General features: G+C 37.2%; 1 protein-coding gene across 8 annotated transcripts in view; it reads right to left on the bottom strand.

Moving 5' to 3' along the window:
* Positions 1–18,538, bottom strand: part of LOC125671369 (uncharacterized) — a 37,068-nt gene that overhangs the window by 5,827 nt on the left and 12,703 nt on the right. For 7 of the 8 annotated variants that reach the window (XM_048907018.2, XM_056163266.1, XM_056163267.1 and 4 more), the window contains 5 exons: positions 14,900–15,023; positions 7,698–7,816; positions 7,185–7,256; positions 3,247–3,370; positions 2,344–2,426 (listed from right to left, as the gene is read on the bottom strand). In XM_048907018.2, coding sequence (XP_048762975.2) covers positions 2,344–2,426; positions 3,247–3,370; positions 7,185–7,256; positions 7,698–7,816; positions 14,900–15,023 — 522 coding nt within the window. The remainder of the gene's footprint in view (positions 1–2,343; positions 2,427–3,246; positions 3,371–7,184; positions 7,257–7,697; positions 7,817–14,899; positions 15,024–18,538) is intronic. The other variant, XM_056163264.1, reaches the window with a different exon arrangement.

The following is an 18,538-nucleotide window of genomic DNA, read 5'->3' on the forward strand; positions in this document are numbered from 1 at the left end:
CCTTTAAGAAGACAATCAGCACGGACTGAGAACCCCACATAATTTCTTAATAAATTTTGGAACTGGCATCAGTTGATGCACATTAAAAGTATAAATATTTTCTTATGCACTTAGCTGCGTCAGTAAACTCTATGTGCATTGTGCAATATTCAAATTCAAACATGTCAGATCCACGTAACTTTGGCCGATATTGCCCATCATTCTCTCACCAGAGGGCGCGTTACACAAGCTTCACATACACCTCTGTCAACGCTTGGAATCACGTGATAATATAATCACATGATATAAACAATCATTCTTGGTTTTCTTTCCCTTTAAAAGTTCAGGCAACAGGTGATACATCAAGCTCTTTTCATAGCCAACTGACACTTTAATAAGTGCATATATACCATTTAGCTGTTTGTCTCTTATTTTACAAGTTTTATCGTATTTTTACAGCCTTTCTTACTTTTGATTCCATGTTTACATTTAAATCTCCACCACGTGTATATCCTACATTCATACGCATATTACGAAGTAGTTCCAAATTTATGATCAGAAAACGGCGATTTTAATCAATTTACAGTAAGCATCAATTTGATTGCACCAAAAACATATCATAATATGACTAAATATTTAGACCAAAACATAAATGTTGGATCAAAGAAACTTTTACAAGATTTCTGTAAAAAGCCGTTGACAGAGGTGTAGTTCGAGGAGCGCACGGAACTCTGGGTAGAGAATGATTGCCCATGCCATCTGATCAATTCGCTCGCGGTCTCTTTCAAAGTACCGGTATTGTTAAAACTAAGACTGTAAATTATATTGCTGATTTTCACCTCATATATGTGTATAGAAACAGACAAAGGGATGTTTGGCTCATTAGCGGGAAACTTACACTTCGCGCTGACATTTTGGTGGATACTGCTTGTCAATGACAATCTTTTAAATGCTGTTACAGATTATTACAGATTGCAAGAAAAAAGAGTTTTATAGATCCGACTGATTAAATTAATGTGGATGTCAAACCTGATGTTAAAAAGATGAGTAATTCGTCGATCGAACAAAATTGTAAACTTTTTTCTACTGATGGAACAAAAAAAAAATCTTTAAAAATATTGTCAATAAAATTTTTCCAGCGGGGTAATTTTAATGAGGTGGGCGGCAATTCCAAACGAACTATAATTTTAGTTTGGCCTAAGACACCACCGAGTCTTCCACATCTGCTTCATGCCTAGATATTTTATTGAACAAAGATGTTACATTTGTGTAACGGTGAACTAACAACTCAACCTATGACAAACGGGATGACTTCAACTTCTCCATCGTCAACTTCTCATATTCATATAGCAATAGATCATTATTACCTGCAGATGGTAATTATGTCTCTCAACTAATTCTATACGCAAGAGCATGTTCTGCGTATGATCATTTTATAGAGGTAGTCTACAGACAAATAAGTTGATGTTACAAGGGTTTCAACAGCATCGTCTAAAGTCAGCATTTTGCAAATTCTTTGGTCGTTATAACAATATAATTTACAAATACAACTTGTCAGTAAGAATGCTGTCTAGCGTGCTTCATACCAATTGTTAGGCCGTTCTTTACATACTAATTTTGACTACGAATTTCTCCGTTTACTTAATCAATATATGTAGCGCTCACGGCGGGTGTGACTGGTCAACTCCTCCTAGACAACGGATACAATTTCTGGTGTTTCAAGAGGTCCGTGTTTACGCTAATCTTGATTTTGTATTTTTTCTAGGAATTTGAGATTGATCAATGTTTGTTATCTTTTCATGTTTGTGTCAGTTCTTTGAATTTAGGTTTGTTATGTTTTACAGATATCAAGTACTTCAATACTAATACAAACACTCTGTAAAAGAATAATGGAATGTCTTAATTTGAAAACTGTGCGGGTATTTGTATAGACAAACCATTACCCTTCGTATAACATTAAATTTCAAATAAAGGGGCAAAACTCCTGTAAGAGAAGTCGAAATGGATCAAAATGACATCATCATCTGAGGACTCCGAGTGATCCACAAAGAAGCTACATAATAAGTTTCAGCTTAATATGTGTGAGAGGAATGACAATAGAAACAGTTAACCTCCAACAGAAGGACGAATTCATGAACAGACTTCGCTGTACAACAACACGTCACCTCTAAAGACAGGAGTACAATAAAAATTTGAAATGTTAAAGGGCAGAGATATGAAAATGTGCATATACATTTGAATATTTGGTTAAACTAAGATAGATAGATATAATTATGTGTGCGTTCAGTTACACAAATAGTCAAACTTTTTGGAATAATTAATCTTTATCCCTTAAGATCAAGGAAATAGAGTACAAAACCGCACCTGATTTGGTCCACAAATTTCTGTGAACGGACAATCAGAAGTAGTTTGTAGACCATCACACACCAGACATCGTGGCTCAGAACCTGCAGCAAAATTCCTGCTTTAAAATGTTTTCTATAAAACAAAACCGCTCACATATATTCAATATTTACAGCCAAGAATAATTTTTATTAATACTAAATAGGGAGACAAAGTGTTTATATAACATCAACTTGCTTGGTATTTAAATCATGCTCGCTTCACAGTCAGGAGGACTGGGTTTGATTCTCAATCCCGGTGCCGCGTAAAACTCACGACGTGCAGTATAGGTAGTGACTGTTTCCTCGTCAAGCGCCCGACATTAAAAGTGAGAGTCACGGTAATTTCGGATATGTCTTAAAAAATGAAGGTTCCACTTTTTCGTAGACGTTAAAAAAACCCTTACTGTTATGGCCGTACGCGCCATGTATAGATCGTCATTTGTGTCACTTAGCCTAAAGCTGGCGACGTCTGTACGTGAATGAAAAATTCTCAAAATACAAAAAATAAAATATGTAGTGGCTTACACGGGTTCGTCGTCTTTCCACGATATTGTGTATTAATTGCAATGCAGGTCACCCATCATAGACCTTATCAAATTTAATTCATATTTTATTCACGAGTAATAATTTGGCTGTCGAAAAATGATATTAATGATTGGATTTTGAGAACCTCGGCGGAATTTTACGATTTCTGAAGTACTCCTTCGTCCAAATCTGGATTTTGAAATGAAGGTCAAAAACAGACAGATCTTAATTTTTGTCCTATTCCACAATCTTGCATTGACACAAATGCACATGAAATTGCAATTTTAAGAATGCTTTAGTGACATTGATGATACAACCACTGTACATTTTTACATGTACGAGTTCTCCAAATGCTTACTTTCACCACATAGCCGTGTATTACAAGGTCCATTACTGTCAGGTGGGTCGCTGCAACAAGCGGCACAATTTACCAAATTTCTTTTGCCAATCGTTGATCCAAATGAGCTCATCAAATTGCATACCTAGACACATGATTAACGACAAAGGTAATATAAAGACTTGCAATGAGTACAAGGAAAGCAGTGCTGTCGGTGTGGAAAGGATCCCATAGTCTACACTTTGTAATGATTTAAACGATAAACGATATATATATATATATATATATATATATATATATATATATATAAACGATATATAGGCTTTCAGAACCTAGTATCATTTGAACAAAAATATAGCTACTTGGTTATGACCACAGAAATCAACATTGTTAGACCGTTCTTGGCACACTGATTTTGACTTCGGATATCTTCGTTTTCCTGATCAAGGTATAGAGTTCACGGTAGTGTGATCGGTCGACAGGGGATGCTTACTCGAAAGGGGTCCGTGTTTGCCCAACTTTCTAATTTGTATTGCTTATAGGATTTATGAGATTGATCACTGTCCGTTATCTTCACCTTTCATGCATCAATACCATGGTGAAGGGCGAAAGTTCTTTATCGTGACTCATTTACAAGGTACATTTCCAACAGTTTTCTCTGTGATAACCCTACAACTTACAATTGGATGTAGATTTCTCGGTTCATACAGAATTAAATATAAGTGGGCGGGAACTATGGACTTTATGTGTATTTAAATTTGTATGAGGCAGTATTTTTATATGTCTATTTTATATTTTCATATTTATTTTAAATATGATTTAAGGAATCACTGCCTGTTTTGTTGAGTATTTGAGGTGATTTACAACAATAGAAAATGTAATCATTTTTGCATAATGGCTTCGCCTTAATGCATATTATTACGTTTTCCACTGCAGTTACATGTAATCACTTCACAACCCCGACGAACTAGACAGTGATTCCTGATATAACCTAAAGAACTAGACAGTGATTCCTGATATAACCTAAAGAACTAGACAGTGATCCCTACATGTAACCTAAAGAACTAGACAGTGATTCCTGATGTAACCTAAAGAACTAGACAGCGATTCCTGATGTAACCTAAAGAACTAGACAGCGATTCCTGATGTAACCTAAAGAACTAGACAGCGATTCCTGATGTAACCTAAAGAACTAGACAGCGATTCCTGATGTAACCTAAAGAACTAGACAGCGATTCCTGATGTAACCTAAAGAACTAGACAGTGATTCCTGGTGTAACCTAAAGAACTAGACAGTGATTCCTGATGTAACCTAATGAACTAGACAGTGATTCCTAATGTAACCTAAAGAACTAGAAAGTGATTTCTGATATACATCTAACCTAAAGAACTAGACAGTGATTCCTGATGTAACCTAAAGAACTAGACAGTGATTCCTGATATAACCTAAAGAACTAGACAGTGATCCCTACATGTAACCTAAAGAACTAGACAGTGATTCCTGATGTAACCTAAAGAACTAGACAGCGATTCCTGATGTAACCTAAAGAACTAGACAGCGATTCCTGATGTAACCTAAAGAACTAGACAGCGATTCCTGATGTAACCTAAAGAACTAGACAGCGATTCCTGATGTAACCTAAAGAACTAGACAGTGATTCCTGGTGTAACCTAAAGAACTAGACAGTGATTCCTGATGTAACCTAATGAACTAGACAGTGATTCCTAATGTAACCTAAAGAACTAGACAGTGATTTCTGATATACATCTAACCTAAAGAACTAGACAGTGATTCCTGATGTAACCTAAAGAACTAGACAGTGATTCCTGATGTAACCTAAAGAACTAGACAGCGATTCCTGATGTAACCTAAAGAACTAGACAGTGATTTCTGATGTAACCTAAAGAACTAGACAGCGATTCCTGATGTAACCTAAAGAACTAGACAGCGATTCCTGATGTAACCTAAAGAACTAGACAGCGATTCCTGATGTACCCTAAAGAACTAGACAGCGATTCCTGATGTAACCTAAAGAACTAGACAGCGATTCCTGAGGTAACCTAAAGAACTAGACAGCGATTCCTGATGTAACCTAAAGAACTAGACAGTGATTCCTGATGTAACCTAAAGAACTAGACAGTGATTCCTGATGTAACCTAAAGAACTTGACAGTGATTTCTGATGTAACCTAAAGAACTAGACAGTGATTCCTGATGCACATGTAACCTAAAGAACTAGACAGTGATTCCTGATGTAACCTAAAGAACTAGACAGTGATTTCTGATATACATCTAACCTAAAGAACTAGACAGTGATTCCTGATGTACATGTAACCTAAAGTGGATTGATTGATTGATGTTTTCCGCCACACTCAACAATTTTTCAGTTATCTGGTGGCGCCCAGTTTTTGTTGGTGGAAGAGAGAACCCAGATGTACCGGGGAAGAGACCACCGACCTTCCGAAAGTAAACTGAGAAACTTTTCACTTACCGGCGCGAGGGGGATTCGAACCCGCTTCGACCAGAGGTGAGAGTCCGTGTGATTTTGAGCACGATGCTCTAACCTCTCAGCCACGGAGCCCCCCCCCCCCCCCCCCCCCCTAAAGTGGAACGGCGGTGACAAACGAAATTAAATATACGCAACAAAACGTAGTTTTGAACGTAAAATATCTTGAAAATATACAATGTATGAAAAGTTAATCCATTGGTAAACACTTTCAAAATTAAATTTACGTATTTATAACATTGAGAGAATGTGAGTATCCTTGTGTAATCCGAAATGTCTTGATTTCCCCTTCACAATTTAGTTCATGGCTTTCATAAAATATATATCAAGACATAATTGCAATAAGTCCTTACGGTAGGAAATGCACGTCTTCCATGAAGACCAGAATAAGTGAAAATATGTTCACGATTGGATTAATTATGTCTTATACAAACATGTCATTGCAAAGTTAATCACAATTGATTTACGGATACCCGGATTCTCCACCATGTCATAATTATGGGTTATGCGAGAGTTCAATTTGGAGAATTGATGGAGTTTCGACGAAGAACATAATGTTTCAAATTTCACAATTTATTATAATTCAAATGTATAAATTTCCAATATACAGACCGAAAAATAAAAGCTTCTTAACAGTTTGGATAAAATTTTAGAACTATTTTTTCAAATTCACACATATTTCACCTTTGACAGATCCGCCCACTTAGATTTTAAATTAACCAATGAAATAGACTAAACAAAGTTGCAAGTGCAGGGGAAAGTCCTATGTTATCAATTTACACCGGTAAAATGAGTGAGAGACAAACATAGCCAAATCAAAGAAACACAATCCCAAGAATCCAATTTCCACTGCGACCTTGAAACAGGAAAGAAATGTCAAAGTTGATAGTTGCTCTTACGTGTGAAAATACTTTCCCTAAAGATAAAACATCAAATAAAACAATTAAATTTTAATTATAAATTTGGAAATACTTTTACCAAAACTAAAAGGAATAAAATAATGGTTTTTAGAATCCCTACATATACATAGCTACAACACGAAATACAAACAAGTGCAATGCGGTACATGTATACGCTTTTCAAATATTGTGCTTTCGTTGCATGACCTCACCAATCAGAATGAATGAAAAAAATTATGTACATGAAGGACTTTGTATGTCCTTTTATATAGATATAGAGTACATGTAGTTATCAATTAGCTCATATACAATGCCAAATAGAATCAGTGCAAGGTCAGTGCATGTATGTATTTGGCAATAAACTATCTGTATCGGTATAATTAAACGTGATCAATCAACAAATTATAACATGGTTATACCGGTGCTGATTTTTATGCTAAAAATGATCAACAAAGCAATCTAAGTTTAATCCTCCTCTCGTTGCAGAGCTTGTGTGTAATATACCAAATAATCAAATCCCATACACTATATACCTGTATATAATGTAGACTTACCGTTTTGCTTCTGCATCCCGCATTGAATTTCATTCTACGATCTGGTGTCGTGACCGACTCCAAAAAGCATTCCTAGAGACACATGGTATTTGTATTATTTGATAAATGCCCCTCTCTTTTTCTTTCTTTCTCTCTCTCTCCCTCTCTCGTGAAAACACCACGTACATATAGCACATATTGTGAAAACGATAGTGGGTTGCTTTGTGCTTTGCGAGTGAGTTCTGCATGTTAGTAAAAATTGTCTATTTTGTTTGCATTGTAGAGATTAGCCATTTATGCAGAACTGATCCCATTCTTTTTATACCTCCCATTATTCAAACAGACAAGCCGTATATTCCTTCTGCGTGTATTATTATTTGTAACAGAACTTTCTTAAATGTATAATAGGCATTTAAAAATCGTTCACTTGCGAGTCATAATATTTTCATCGAGAAATTAAAACAATGCCGCAGCAAATGCTTATTAAATACAAAACATCGGTAAATGTAAACGCTGACAGTTACATGTACTTACCTCGCCAGCTTGACAAGTAGTTGTCGTTTTCTGGCAGTCATGAACGGACACCGCAAGATTACAACTCATGCACTCCAATCTGACGTCAGGTGATGATGACGTTGTGCTGATCGCAGCTGCTGCAGAGACATCATTTATTTAGTTACTGTGCTCACTCTTGATTGGGTTTTCATATCATAAATATAAAATAATGTATATTTATTACACTCTTAATCCTGTACATTCACAACATTGTCATCAATATTAATTCTCAAAAGATTCAAACAGAAGATAACGACGATATTGCTTTTCTTTTCTCTTCATGAAAAACTGACACGTACTTAGTGAACTATACCTACAAAAGCTGTTAATATAATCTTACATTTTAATTCTCTTAGAATCATTTTACGATTTAATAAATGCAAAGGGGTTTTATTCAAAACCTACGTATAAAGAGCAACACGTGGAAAAAATTTAGGTCAGGGCTTTGATAATCAATTTGACACGTGATGGGCTTACACACCCTTGGTGCTAGCTTTAACGTGTTATGAAAACGTTGATACCTATGCACTACTATGTTATTATAGCACTATATTTTTCAAAATACGATCAACCGACACTTATACAATCACATTAATTTAATGAAGAACCTGTCTTTAATACGTTTTTATACGCCCGTCGAAAACACGCCGTATTATGGAATGGCGTCGTCTGTTTGTCAGTCCGTCTGTCTGCCCGGACCTTGTGGACAGGATACAGACCGAACTGTAAACTCCAGGATTTTACAACTTGGTACATTTGATCACTATGATGAGAGGAAGATGCCAATCGTTTTTCAAAATCAGAGGTCAAATGTCAAGGTCATAGTATTACTTAGTAGCAAAAACTTGAAGGCAAGATGCGAACTGAACCATAAGATCCAGGATATTACAACTTGGTACATTTGATTACCATGATGAGAGGATTGATTGATCGATTGATGTTTTCCGCCACACTCAACAATTTTTCAGTTAGCTGGTGGCGCCCAGTTTTTTATTGGTGGAAGAGAGAACCCAGATACAATGTACCTGGGAAGAGACCACAGACCTTCCGAAAGTAAACTGGGAAACTTTCTCACTTATCGGCACGAGCGGTATACTTCAATCAAGGGTTGATGAACGTTGGCTGTTCGGCCGAAGGTGACTAATGAATCCTATCCGGACTCTCCTACATGTAGGACACACGTGGGTGGGTACTGAAGTGAAAGCAGTTCGGGCCTTGCTCACGACAGGTTTTCTCTGAGCCTCTGTGGTTCGTCGAGCTTAAGATAAATGAAATCCAGCAGTGAGCTAGCGTCGCCCGCATTAACTGTCCAGTGCAAATGTCTCCCATGTATTGACATCAATGTTGAGGTCTTTTAGGGATGCTTTGAGGCTGTCTTTGAACTGTTTCTTCTGTCCTCCTACTGTTCACTTGCCCTGGCACAATTCGCCTTTTAACAATAGTTTCAGGCATCCGGACGACATGTCCAGCCCATCTGGAGTAGAGTAAATACACTGGGCATTCCAGTACGCTTTTATCTTGCCAATTGATGCGAAGGAGTCTGTGAAGACAACTGAAATGGAAGTGGTTGAGCTGTCTGGCGTGTCTGTAATAGACCGTCCATGTCTCGCTTGCATATAGGAGGGTGGTGATTACCACTGCATGGTAGACTTTAAACTTGTTGGTGAGGCTGAGTTCTCTACGCTCCCATACGTTCTCGCACAATCTCCCAAAAGCAGAGTTGGCCTTGGAAATCATGTTGCCCTCGATGTCGATATGCACCGCTCGTGAAAGGGTGCTGCATAGAAAGGTGAAGTTGTCCATTGCCTTTTGATTGTGATGTGAGGCTCCTGATATGGTTTGCCTGGGGCAGCCAGTTACAACACTTCAGTCTTTTTGGTGCTAATGGTAAGGCCAATGTTGTCACAGGCACACGAGAAGCAGTCCATTTCATTCTGCATCTTCTGCTCTGTGCTGGCATTGAAAGCACCGCCATCAGCAAACAAAAAGTCCCTGATGACAGTTTCTTTCATCTTTGTGATAGCCTGCATGCGTCGAAGGTTGAATAGACTGCCATCTGTTCAGTGTCTGATTGGAATCCCATCCTCACAGTCTTGGAAGGCATCAATCAGTATGGCCGAGATCATCATGCTAAAAAGGGTTGGAGCGAACACACAGCCTTATTTCACGTTGTTTGTCACTGGGAAGGCTTCTGTCTCGTCTCCATCATCCTGTACCTTCACCATCATGCCATCGTAAAACTGGCAGACAAGCGTGACAAACTTGCTGGGGCGGACAAGCGTGACATACTTACTTGGGCTGCCGATCGACTCCATAGTCGTCCACCAGCCGTCCCTGCTGACCATGTTGAAGGTCTTTGTCAGATCGACAAAGGTCATGTAGAGATACATATTATTGTTAAGCATTATATATTTGCAAGTAGGTATTACTAGTAAATTGCTCCAAAACTAATTGTTTGTGTTGTGGTAAAGCATTACTGATAGATTCTATATAGAACAAGTGGCCCACAGGCCTTACCGGTCACCTGAGTAGCATTAAGAAAGTATCATTACTCCCAAGGGCTATGAAATCTTGAAAAAACATTCCTGTTCTGAATACCTAAGCTAAATTTTAATATTTAGCAACAGTATAAAACAAGATGTGTTCTTTAAACTTCCCATCCCTCAAAAGTGCATACACAGATGAAAGGCTTTACATAATATAATAGGTGTATTAACATTAAAACATCAAAAGATATTACTAATTTGGACCCACCCTAGAGTCAAAACCCTGGGTTGTAAAATTCACCATTTTTTGTACATCCTTTTCTACTATTCCGAAGTAGGCATTTAGATTTTATACAGTATCGGCAAACTTACACATAAATACTATATACAAACTTTGGCCCCACTCTGTGGTCAGAACCCCTACTCTGGGGATCATCAAATTTACAATTTTGGTAAAAGACTACCTGCTCTTTCTAAATATCCATTTAGTTTCAATTTAGTGTCAATAACACTAAAGAAGATGTTATTACACATAGACAATATATAGTAAGTTTGACCCCGCTCTGGGGTCAGAACCCTGCTCTACATCACTATGTATTTAGTTTTTCTGACACGTGTGCGGATCTTGAGAAAAACATTTTTGAAAATTGGTCAATATTGGGCAGTTTTTCCCCATCCCTAAGGCCCCAGGGGTGCAGGAATCCTGAAATTTACAATTGATGTCCCCCTTGTTCCAACGATGCTTCATACCAAATTTGAAAAGAATTGGAATGATAGTTATCAAGAAGAAGTTAAAAATGTCTATTGTTCACACATTTAATAACTGACCATTTTGGACCCACCCTGATACCAAAACCCCTATCCCTGGGATCCTTTACAATTTTGGTAAAGGACTACCATTTCTTTTTAAATATATCTATTTAGTTTCAATATAGTATCAATAGCACTAAAGATGTTATTTAAGCGTTTTACACATAAACAGTATATACCAAGTTTGGCCCCGCCCTGGGGTCAGAACCCCCTACCCCAGGGATCATGACATTTACATTTTTATTAGATGCCTTCCTGCTCTACATCACCATGCATTTAGTTTACCAAATTTGAAAAGAATTGGACTGATAGTTATCAAGAAGTTAAAAATGTTCAATTGTTAACGAACGATGGACGACAACTAATACGCCAGTTTCGAGATAAGAGCTCTCCTGTGTAGGAGGTACATTTAGAAGAACTTTGGGGGCCTAAGTGGGACAGAGTGAACCTACTGTCAGTGAGGAAGACGGTATAATGTATTAAAAGCGGCTTCTCTTTAAATATTTAAATGTTGGAAATACAAAATACCATTGAAAGAAATGTTTTACAAAAGCAGAAATATAAAAACAATGTCATATTTGAAAGTATGTTGTACAAAACAACTTACGACAAAGTCGCATGTCTTAAATTGTATTATACAGATATTACTTTAAATGAATGAATTAAAACTTTTATAAGGCTAAATTTTCAATATTTTCTATAAAAAATATTTTGCATTCGGAGTGAATGATTTACAATAGAGTTGAAAATTCCAGTATGTAAAGTTTGTCTTAAGTCGTAAGTTCTTTTGTAAAACCTACGACCAACAAAATTACGTGATATAGTAAAAATTCCATGTATTTAATTACACCTGAATACTTATCACTTACTTAGTTTGTGTATCAGTTGAAATCGGGCGATGAAACAGCGTATGTGAGACTTACTGAGTACATTCACTTAAGCAGTGATGAATATTCGTCCCACTCCCGCATGTAAACAAGTTGCTTCGCGCCTTACTATGTACGACAGTTCTTCAAAGGGAAATAACTCGAACGTATCTCGAAACCAGCGTATTGCAATAGGTCACTTGAGTTTACTCAGGTGACCTAAAAATCGTCGTTGCCAAAACGTTGTATATATACTGAATACGACAAATACTGACATAACATATGTTATTTGCTTTAATTATGTACAGTTAACAGAAAACAGTTGCTATGTATGAAATAATTGAGGCTCATCAGTGGACCAGGCACAATTCTTCCTCTCTCTACCCTTTTCCCATCTTTCCTGTATCTCTTCCCATCTCGTTGAAATTAAAAACCTTTCACACTATGTATACATTGTACTTATGTACTTCTAGATATACGCACATGTTTGAACTTGCTTGAAATATGTATATTCTGTATTATCATGTATTGGAAATATGTAACTGTTTATATGCCGTGAAAGCAAAAAAAAAAAAGAAATAGAATTACAAAAAAGGTTATGTAGAGGTCGTAGTGCTGCTCCTGGCGTTTTTCCTGGAGATGACGTGCAGCAAATATTATGTCAGCTATCCCTCGTTCAGCGCGGAAGCCGCACTGGTTTTCTAGGAGGTGTCCTTGTTCAAGTTGTTGAAGGAGGCGGTTGAGCAGTACACGAGCCATAATCTTTCCAGCAATGGACAGGAGGGAGATGCCTCTGTAATTGTCGTAAGACTGGCGACTGCCTTTCTTCTTGTAGATGTGGACAATCCATGCATCCTTTGACTGTTGTGGGACTTTTTTCTCGTGCCAAATGGCCTGGAAAAGTTTAGTAAGTGTCTGTACCATAGTGGAGCTTCATGCCGTGTAACCTTCTGCAGGGATAGCGTCTGATCATGGTGCTTTGCTACAGGAGATTTCTTTGACAGCCTTTGTGACCTCTTCAGAGGGGAGGTTGTCCAGTTCGTGGTTGGTTTTCACTTGAAGCAGGCGGTCTATGGCTTCGTCGTTGACTACTGCTGGGCGGTTGAGGGTGCTGTTGAAGTGTTCAGCCTATAGCGCCTGTATCTGCGTCTTTATTAGCAGCTGGATCCCATCTACATTGTAAAGGGGCGATGATCTGGATGACTTGGGTCCGTACATCGCTTTCAGTGCATCATGAAAACACTTGGAGTCATGTCTATCAGCATTGCCCTGGATCTCATCTGCCTTGTTGTTGAACCAGGTGTCCTGCATCTCACACAGCTTCTTCTGTATTTTCTGTCTTACTTTGGCAAGGGTATCCTTCTTGGCTTGTGAGGAGGGGTCATTCTGGTGCGATCCTTATAGCTGTTGTTTCTCTGCAAGCAGTTGCTGTATCTCTTCTTTGTTTTCATCGAACCAGTCTTGGTTACGACGGGTTGATGGTCGGATGCGTTCATAGGCGGTTGAGTAGAGGACGTCTCTGAAGGCAGACCACTTATCCTCAATGATGGCCACATCATCTTGTACATCATCGTATACCGTATCCTACAGCTTACTCTCGAGAACGTTTGAGAAGCCTTATGAAACTTTACTGCTCTACAACTTAGAGATGTTCGGTCTCTTGGCAGTCTTTTTGCCTGGGGTCTTCTGACTGGCAGTATGCCGAGTATTAGATTGGACACAATGAGACGATGATCAGTCCAGCATTCAGCACCGCACAAAGCACTGGTCACTCTGACACCCCGCCTATCCTTCTTCCTGGTGATAACAAATGAGATATCATTGCTTGAAGCGAGAGTGCATCCACGAAGTCTTGTTACGGTTAGGTAGATGGTATATAATGTTTGTGATGACAAGGTCTTGCGAAGTGTATGTCTTAAGCCGCAGTAAAACATTGATGTTATAATTGTCAATTCCGTGCTTGTCAATGATTCCTTCATAGATATGGTGGTCTCTCCTTACTCTGGTGTTGAAGTTCCCGAGAGCAATAGTTTCTCAAACTGTGGAACTGCTGATATAAGGGCGTCCAGTTCTTCATGGAACTTGTCCTTGATGTCATCTGCATTTGTCATCGTGGGAGCATAGGCACTGATCAGTCTATAATCAGTGTTATACCTTCTTATTTCCAATCGGCAGCTGGAGAGTCATAAGACGGTCGTTGACGCCCTTTGCATTTAATATGATAATGGTCAGCATTTCGCAAATTCTATGGTCGTTATAACGATGTAGTTCGTCAATACAACCTATCATTGGGTCAAATGCTGTCTGACGTGTTTCATACCGATTGTTAAGCCGTTCTTGGCACTCTGATTTTAACTGCGGATAAATCCATATACCTGATCAGGATATAGGGCTCTCGGCGGGTGTGACCGGTCAATAGGGGATGCTTACTCCTCCTAGGCACATGATTCCACCTCTGGTGTGTCCAGGGATCCGTGTTTGCCCAACTATCTATTTTATATTGCTTGTAGGAGTTATGAGATTGATCACTGTTAGTTATCTGAAGAAGGCGTCCATATTTGAATATGATATGATTATTAACAATTGATTAATTATACAAAATCAGAAAAGTTTTATTTTTTTATTGATTACAATGAAATTTAGATCAGTTCCATGGATCAAATTGCATATCATAAAGTAGTTTGATACTGTGACTTCACTGGTTTGTGTACTATACAGTTTTCGACACAAGTACGTGCTCATTTGTAGACAACATCAAATGTTCATTTGTAGACAACATCAAATGTTCATTTGTAGACAACATCAATATGTTCATTAAATTGGACATCAAAAGATAAAAATCTTGAATACTATATCACAATCAACACTGAATGTCGTTATTGAAATATGTCGTTTTCTTTATTTTGAAGCCAAAAAAAGTTGAAGAGTTGAAACTAGTGAAGCGTGCATGAGTTCTGTTTAGTTCTGACATGACTTGGAGACTTTACCAAGTAATAAGAGTTGACTTATCTGAACTCACGTTGTTGACCACAAAGTCGGGCATTACACGGAACTGGTTCCCCGGGAGAGTTGACACAGCAATCGGCACAGTTCACTAAATTACGTTTTCCTGCCCCAGATAAAGCCGACATAAGTTTACAAACCTACAAAGCATTTCATTAATTTAGATTCTTTTTTAAGGCACACTAATCTTTGGTGAAGAAATTATTAGTTACAATTAGGCCAAAAATATGTTTGTTTCCTGTTACCAAGGTCAACAAAGATCAGGTCGGTAGATGGGTTTCTTCGGGGAGTGTTTACGCAATTTCAAGAAATAAACCGTGACTAAGAACCAAATAACAAGAGTTGATCAAGCTATAGGTTACAGTTCCTGACCTAAAAGTTAAGAACTAGGACACTGCATCACAAGTGCAGTATTCTTGCAGTGGTAGAGCGTTCGCTTCGTAACCGGAAGGTCGTGTCATGGCCGCGTCAAACCATAGACAGTGTTTGCTCCTTCTCTAAACGCCTGGAATTAAGAAGTGATAATCCCGTGCCTTTCAGATATGACCAGCTTCATGCTGTTGACCATGAATATATAAGAAAGTACTGGAGTTACTAATTGATGTAATCACTAAATTCTCACTGTGATGACTGTATTCTTTGAATGTTATTCACAGTGATCGGGCTAGCTCCAATGCCACTGGGAGATGTCATTTTATACTCGCATTTTCTAAAGACAGTTCGGGTATATTTGTCACACTTTTTTCTTCCTCAAACTCCTTGTTTTTTTTTAAGCAGTAACGTTAATCAAATAAGCTTTTGGAATATAATAATTGATGTCTTGTAGATATGCAATAGTTTCAGAATTTTCACTTTTACCTTGTGGGCAAAATGGGGTTAAAATGTTTTTCTTTCTAGATAAAACCCTGGTTCACAGAACTCATCATATATTTTACGCAATAGCCAAATCATCTTTTGCGAGGTGATTGGTGGTGTCCTGTAGATGGGTAATAAGGTTTGGGAATTTTCATTAAAAAAAAAAAAATTACGGGTTTTTTTTCTAAAAAGAAAATGCAAAAAGCTGGTTTCCAGAACTCCTCTAGCATTTTATGTAGTAGCTAAATCATAGTTTGGAAGATAATTGGTGGTGCCCTTAAAGGGACTGATTCACGATTTTCCCCAACATTTGTTTTCACTTTTGATGATCAAAATCTACTGTTTAATGTGTTTAAAAGAGTTAACTTAAAAATTAAGGTTATCACAGAAGCTCAATTTAGAGAGTTTATTATTTGGTTTGTAAACAAAGATTGTGGTATGTTATTGTTTACGAAATTTCCAAAAGAAATGGATATAGATCTAAGTTTATTATATCTTTCACATTTCAAGCATTTTGGCGGTAAACGTGTCATCTAAAAGTTCAAAGGAGTATAACGCACTTAGTATGCAATTTCGCCTACATAAATACTTTTTTCTTGAATATTGAATTTTTTACAAATATTCTGCTATACAATATCAGTTTATACTTGTTTTACCCAACTTGCTCAATAAAGATATCTATATGTTGATAGTATCTTTATTTGATAGGCATAAACATCATCGTGATTATATAGAGTATATAGTAGATGTAACGTAATGGGCCTAAAAAAAATTGCAAACTGTTGCAAAAGGCCACCCTAAACCAGAAATAAAACACTGAAATTGTTTTAATTGAATATGACTGTACATAAGTCCATTTGAAGAAATTTGGTTTAAGGTGGCCCTCTGGTTGAAAATGGCTAAAATCTGAAAAAAAATCGTTCTTAAAATTTACCTTGAGACTTAGCAGCCTGTCAAACGTTAAACCTTTAAACTTATCTGCCTGGGTGGCCTAGTGGTTTAGATGTTCGGTAAACTTACACTTAAACACACATTCCGAGTTCAAGTCCCATATTTTCCCAATCTATTTTTTTTTTTTTAGCTTTTCATTTTTTGGGGGTCGATTTCTTGAGGGGGGGGTTTATAAATTTGATACATATATTTTAACAAATATTAGTAATTTTCATCATAATTTTCAATTTTTGCAAGTTATGACTTAAAGAAAAGTAATTCATACCGAGATCACTGTAGTTCCGTTTGTTTACACTAGCCTGTTCCCGTGTGCACAGGGTTTTCAACCCGTAATGGGGCTGACGAAAAGCTAAACAAATACTACAAGAAAAGGGGCACAAATGCACAGCATGTAATAAAAATAGGTCAAGGGAGGAAGATAACTGTTATACAGTTTGACTTCTCAAAAGTAAACATAAAAACTCATGTAGCAACTGTCATATGATATTTAGGCAAAGCTAAACACTCGAATTATCAACCAAAGGCAAATAAACTGATGAAATATATTAAAGGTGCTGCAGCCATGTCAGAAAAATACAATGAGCTAAGTAACGCCATATGTAAAAGGGTTGTTGATATGAATGCACCTATGAAAATATTGTACATCATTCCACAAAGGAAAATGGTTTATTGATTAAAGAACGACTCATATAAATGTCAGCAATGCTAAACTGCGGCAGTAATTTATTTTGTTTAACGAAACATCAAAAACGTTGGCCTTATGTCTAAAAATAACACACCAGTCTAATTTTGGAAACCGGTGTTTTCCCTTTAGATTTATGAGTCGGCCGTTTCGTTGTGACTATACAAAATTAAGATGCTTTATATGACAAAATCAATATTTCAATTGTTTGTTTGTATACATAAAAAGACTCGAGTCTTTGTTTACATAACACATATTTAAGGTTAAAATGTTGCTTTTATTCTTGCATTCAGAAGGTCAAAAGTTTGACTGTCAACATTAAATGAGTTGTATTTTTAATGTTTACCATCGAAAATGAAAAAATATTTTTATCAAAAATCGTGAACCAGTCCCTTTAAAGTAAATTCAGGGGCCCTATAGCAATTGGTCAGCGTGCGACGTCCGTCGTGCGTTAACAATTGAACATTTTTAACTTCTTCATACTACCATTCCAATTCTGTTCAAACTTCGTAAGATGCTTACTCCTCCTAGGCACCTGATCCCACCTCTGGTGTGTCCAGGGGTCCGTGTTTGCCCAACTATCTATTTTGTATTGCTTGTAGGAGTTATGAGATTGATCACTATTCGTTATCTTCACCTTGCATCTTTGAGATAGAGGGTCAGATATTGTAAATTTCAGAACGTCTGCACCCCTAGGGCCTTGGGGGCGTGGAAAAACCTGCCAAAATTGACCAATTTTTCAAAGATATTTACCTCTGCAACAGCACATATGAAAGAAAAACTAAATGCATAGTAATGCAGAGCTGGAACACCTCTACCAAAACTTTTAGATTTCATGATCCTCGGGGTTGAGGTTCTGACTTCAGGACAGGACCAAACTTGGTGCATAGTGTTTATGTTTAAAACATTTAATCTTTAATGCTATTGAAACTAAATGGATATATTTAGAAGGAGTAGGTCGCAATTTATTATTCTTATTATTATACATTTATACAGCGCTTTATCTAATTAAGACAATTACCATAAAGCGTTTTACATGTAACACAATAAAACATTCTTAAACAAAGAACAGTGAACACATAGAAAAAGCCATGAAATAATACAAACAATGAGGTTTTTTTAAATAACTGTATGCATAAATTACTTTACTAAAATTGTAAGTTGCAT

The sequence above is a fragment of the Ostrea edulis genome, chromosome 4 (genome assembly GCF_947568905.1).
Source record: "Ostrea edulis chromosome 4, xbOstEdul1.1, whole genome shotgun sequence".
Taxonomy (NCBI): Eukaryota; Metazoa; Mollusca; class Bivalvia; order Ostreida; family Ostreidae; genus Ostrea; species Ostrea edulis.